At 49.6% G+C, this 5,495-nt stretch overlaps 1 protein-coding gene across 1 annotated transcript; it reads right to left on the reverse strand.

Annotated features, from left to right (window-relative positions):
- Positions 1-372: 372 nt before the first annotated feature.
- On the reverse strand, positions 373-3,946 carry LOC123107274 (tyrosine N-monooxygenase). The gene is made up of 2 exons (XM_044529266.1): positions 2,726-3,946; positions 373-1,285 (listed from the first exon to the last, which is right to left on the reverse strand). Exons 1-2 carry the CDS (start codon positions 3,731-3,733, stop codon positions 653-655), a joined length of 1,641 nt encoding a protein of 546 aa, XP_044385201.1. The 5' UTR covers positions 3,734-3,946; the 3' UTR covers positions 373-652.
- Between the last annotated feature and the right edge of the window lie 1,549 nt (positions 3,947-5,495).

Genomic DNA, 5,495 nt, shown 5'->3' on the forward strand with positions numbered 1-5,495 from the left:
GCCCGACTTGTGGCGTCTTTTTTTTTTTGAGAAACAAGAGTTACAAACTCAAGTAACGGGGCAGTATACAGACTGACTTGTGTTGTCTTTTGTGAGCGGGAATTACCAAGTTCGGATTTTTCGCGTCCTGGGAGCGGCGCCTGGGGGCGTGACTGGGCGCTAGGTCGCCCCAGGGGCCGAACTAGTGCCGGTTCGCTCCCAGACCGCCCTTTTTTAGCGCCTGGGGGCCGAACGGCTGGAGATGATCTAACGAGTAACAACAGAGAGGGCGTTCGAGCCGAGATGCCAGAAATCTGACCGTTCGGCCTTTATCATTTCCGTTATTTTAAAGCATCTCTCTAAGCACTTCATTATATTGTCCATGGCCTTTGTATATGGTACAATGTACATAGCCTTACGATATGGTTTACTCAAAAAAAAAAAAGCTTACGATATGGTCCAGGTCACCATCGGTTCACGGACAGCTGGGTTCGTCACACAGCCACTTTATTCGATACATACAAACCTAAAAAAAAGGAACGCACGATTTTACTTGTTCCCCACACACACGTTGACTGCATATACCGGGGCTCAGACACGTACGCCCGCGGGCACATACAGCAGCTGCACTATGGATTTCCCCTTCCTTTTATAGCTGTCGCAACGAACAGTCTTACTGAGGCCCGTAGAGATGCGCCGGCAGCCGCGGCCTGGCCTGCAGGCGCAACGGCTCTGCCAGCACGAGGCTACCCTCCGCCTCGCGCAGCTCGACTCCGTCCACGCCGGGCGGCAAGCTCCAGTTGAACCCCTGCAGGAGCCGCGCGAACAGCATGACGGTGAAGAGGGTGCCCAGCGCGATCCCGGGGCAGCCGCGCCTCCCGGTGCTGAAGGACACGAACCGCAGCTCCGGCTCGCTGAGCGCCACGGCAGCGTCGTCGCCGGACAGGTGCCGCTCCGGCCGGAACTCGAGCGGGTCGGCCCACACCCTGGGGTTCCGCCCGAGGGCGACGCGGCTCAGGACGACCTGGCTGCCCCTGGGGACCGAGTACCCGGCGACGGTGGTGTCGGCCATGGCGACGCGGGGCGGGTTGAGCGGGTGGTACGGGTGGAGGCGGAAGGCCTCCCGGATGCAGGCCTTGAGGTAGTTGAGGCTGCGGAGGTCGGGCTCCTGGACCAGCCGGTCCCGGCCGACGACGGCGTCCAGCTCCTCCATCGCCTTCCGCATCAGCTCCGGCTTGTTCATCATCTCCGCCAGCGCCCACTCCACCGCGTTTGACGGGTTGTCCACGCTAGCAATCATGATATCCTGCATGCATGCATGCAATAAAAGTCAGTCCATCGGTCTCTGCTGTCTCAGCGATGGCTGCCGTGCGGACATGTCCGGAGTCAGCTGACCGATTAGGCACGTGAGAACAGAAAGTTTTATATCCCATTGGGAAATTTTTCTAGCTGCTGCAGAAAACATAAAAGGTCGGGCAGTGGCCTTTTGTAGGGCCTGAGGATGCAAAACATTAATAATGATTTAAACTTATATGGTTTCGCAAATGAAACCTAGGAGAAATCTATTGTCCTTGCCTGGGTCTATTATTCTCTCGTGTATTTGAAGTCAAATTTTGATCATAAATTTAACTAATAAAATATAAGTTTTACGTATTAATTATAATACTATTCGGAACTTCTTTCAAATACGAATCAATTGATACAAATTTTATGATATACAGTATAACTTACATTTTGATAATTAAATCAATGATCAAATTTTGACAAAAAGTATGAGGAGGACTAGTAAAACCGGATGAAGTACCATCTTATTTTATTTTTTTACTTTGTTTATTATTTTTTCTTAAAGAAAATTATTAAAAGTTTGATTAAATGTACATTAATTGTAATCAAGATATGTCAAATAATAAATTTTAAAATATCAAATAAATCAACTATGAAAACATTTTTTATTATGTATCTGATGATACTGAATTGGTATTGTGAATGTTGATACTTTGTATAAACATAATCAAACAATAGGAAATTAAACATAAGTCAAAATTAATATGTGAAGTAAAAATAAATAATGGGGATTTTTTTAATCACAAACTGGGATACAATGAAAACGACAAAAGTGGAGAAAGGAAGAAAAATGATCACCACAAATAAGATTTACCCTTTTTTTGCGGGAAAAATCAGGTTTACCCGGCTTCCCTTCGTACAAAGACAAAAAGCAACTTGCCAGTACTTCCTCTGATCCATATTATTTGTCGCCCAAATGGATATATCTAGACATATTTCAGTACGAGATACACCCGTTTGATGATATGTAAGATGGATCGGAGGGAGTATATCTTTGCCATTGCCTCATGTATACTAATTATATGGTGTATCCAGCTTCGTTTTGTACTTATAATTGTGAGGAAACATTCACATATATGCCAAATCTGGAATGGGTAGCGATAAAAGGCCAAATTTAAAGCCCAACTTAACGTTGGTACATTCAAAATCGAATTTGCCTATTCCTTTTCTCGATTTGTGTTATGAAGTTTCATTCAAATAATTGTAACATGATACTACTAGGTACTACCAGTTATTATGTACGCCATACACTTTTTCAGACTTTTTAAAAAGTTGTCACAAGTTCAAAAAAAAAAAACATCTGCAAGGTCTCCTACACATGACTTTGATCATCGTCTTTTTATATAAGTATATGAATGAAAGTATACTACTACTAGAATAATAAACGCAATGAATAACTTACAATGGTCTGTGCCTTGATCTCTTCCACGGTGAGGAGCGGCCGCCCGCCCGCGCCGTCAAGCGAGGCGAGCACGTCGAGGAAGTCGGCAACGTCGCGCCGCTCGCCGGCTTTCCGCAGCAGCCGCCACTCCTCCACCCGTTCCTCGATCACCGGGTCGTGCAGCCGGTTCAGCGTCCTCATCACGCCCCTGACGACCTTCTCGTGGCCGTCCAGGTCGAGGCCGACCAGCGCCGGGAAGTAGTCGGACACGGCGAACGCGTCGAGGTAGCCGAGCACCGAGAACAGCGCGTCCACGTGCTCCTCTTCGTCGGGCCCTGGCGCCCCGACGCCGTCAGGCTGGCTGTCGCGGAAATGCCGCCGCCCCAGGGTGAGCCTCCGGATGAGGTTGCCGCAGAAGTGCCTGGCAACGTGGCGCACGTTGACGACGCCGCCGGCATTGCACTGGACCTGGGCGTGCACCCACCGCAGCATGTGGTCGGCCTCCTCCTCACGGGCGCCGCGGAGGCGGTGCTCGGTGGCCGGGGAGAGGACCTCGGCGGTGAGGACGCGCCGCATCTTCCTCCACTGGTCGCCGTAGGGGGAGATGCTGGCGCTACGGTAGCCCACGCTGAAGGACTCGGCCGCGAACGTGACCGGCCGGTCCGCGAACACGGCGTCGTTCTTGCGCAGCACCTCGCGGGCCATCGCTGGGCAGGCCACGACGACGACGTGCACGGGGCCGAGGCGCACGCGCACGATCTCCCCGCCGGCGTGCTCCAGCAGGCGGTGCAGCCACCGGAAGACGGGCTTGTTCGCGAGCATCTGGTGCATGTTGCCCAGCACCGGCAGCCCCGCGGGCCCCAGTGGCAGCCCGGCGCGCTTGGGCACGGTGGTCTTGCTGCTCTGGCGCCGCAGGAACGCGAGAAGGAGCACGATGGTGGCAGCCGTTGCGGCTAGCATTGCAAGCGCCGGTGCGCCGGCGTTCACTAGTGGCATGGTGGCAGTGGCGTTGGACGAGCACTTCTCCATGTTGTGGCCGTGGTTGAAGTTTGGCTCAATATAAAGGTGGAGATCTTAGGGCTTTACGGTTTTGGTCTTTGCGTACCGCTTTGGATTAGTAAATGTAAACGCTGGTGGAGATCGCGCCTTGAAGACAGGAATTTGGTCCGATTTGTTTTGGAATATCACAACTTGAAAATATGTATTAGGTTACCTATCATAACTATTATCATGCATGCGAACTAGGCAATTTTAAGATGACATAAAATTAAATAAACAAAATTAAGTATTAAATTATGATACCATATAATAGTAATAAATAGTACTCGTACAATTTTCTCGAACACACGGCAACAAACAGACTATCACGGGGCCTTCCATCTATCTAAACATGCCCGCCAAGAGGAGCGAATCGATTTGGCATGGTACTCCCTCCGATCATTTTTACTTTTTAGTTTGCATATGAGATTTGTCTGAAGTTGAGCTTCGTAAAATTTGATTAGCTTTATAGAGAAAAATACTAACATTCAGAATGTGATATCAATATCAACAGATGTGTCATGACTTAAATTTTGATATTGTATAGCTTTAGCATGGTAGATGTTGATGTTTTTTTCATATAAATATGGTCAAACTTTATGAAGTTTAATTTTAAAAAATTCTAATATACAGAGTAAAAAGGACCGGAGGGAGTAAATATAAACACATATGGAGATCGTGTAGATATGGTATTGGTTGAATTGATTCTGAACATTAAATGTCTGAGCCAAATCCAGGGCAGAGCAATCTACCACTGTAGATAGAGAGACAGGGGAAGAGCGACGATAAATGAAAATTTGACAGGTGGAAGCATAGCAGCGTGGGAGCTCGTGATTCATGCAGCAGCAGCGCACAGTCAGCACTCGGCAGTGCAATTCAAGACGGCCCATGGTGCCAGCACGCACGCAGGCGCAGCAGAGCGTGCATGGGGACGAGGCTGCACTTCACTGCCGCCATATATAGTGCCGGACGTCAGGACGTGCAGTGCCAATGTGATCTGCCGTAATATAGTATCGGCATCTACTGTAACCTGCTGGTATTAGTGTATAGTTGGCGAGAAGACTTGACCAGTGATGGAGAGAAGATGTGACCTTCAACTAAAGGAAGTTGACGAGGAATGGTGTAGATCTTGATCGATTGAGCATGTAAAATGCACCGGCTACACGCATGCATATGTTCGGTAGAAGGATTAAGGTGGTCGTGAGCCGTGGCGCCGTGACGGTGAGATAGATGGCCGGAGCTTCGCGAAGCGCAGGGCGGCGAAAGATCGAGGCTGCGATGGGTCTGTGACGCGGTGGGAATGGGGATGCTGCGAGAACCGCTGCGTGTGCACTGCTTGGCAACAGTTGAAGTACGTGGCAGCAGGAAGGCACGGGCGTACGGCTATTTGTCGGCCAATGGGGGACTTCAATTCTTTCTCCGTTTTCTTGTTCCTTTTTTGGTAGAATGGGGCCTTGCAAATTAAGTTACTGCTCTGGTTCGTCAGGTTGGGAACTTCAATGGCGACGCCGCCCAACGGCCACCCGATCGATCTCACGCTTCACTCTGCCGCCGCGTGCACCACGTCTAGGATGGCCTCCCAACATGCATGCTGGCGCATGTTACCTCAGACCCCTAAGCAAGTCCTGTATTCCTTGTTATTACGGTGGCGCATCGTGGACATAGTTCGATGCGCCTTCAGGCCTTTGTTTTGGTGGATCTAACATTTTGAAACACAGAAACTTATAGAAGCAGTGGTGGGTTGAGAGCTCCC

This window comes from Triticum aestivum, chromosome 5A, assembly GCF_018294505.1.
Source record: "Triticum aestivum cultivar Chinese Spring chromosome 5A, IWGSC CS RefSeq v2.1, whole genome shotgun sequence".
Classification (NCBI taxonomy): domain Eukaryota; kingdom Viridiplantae; phylum Streptophyta; class Magnoliopsida; order Poales; family Poaceae; genus Triticum; species Triticum aestivum.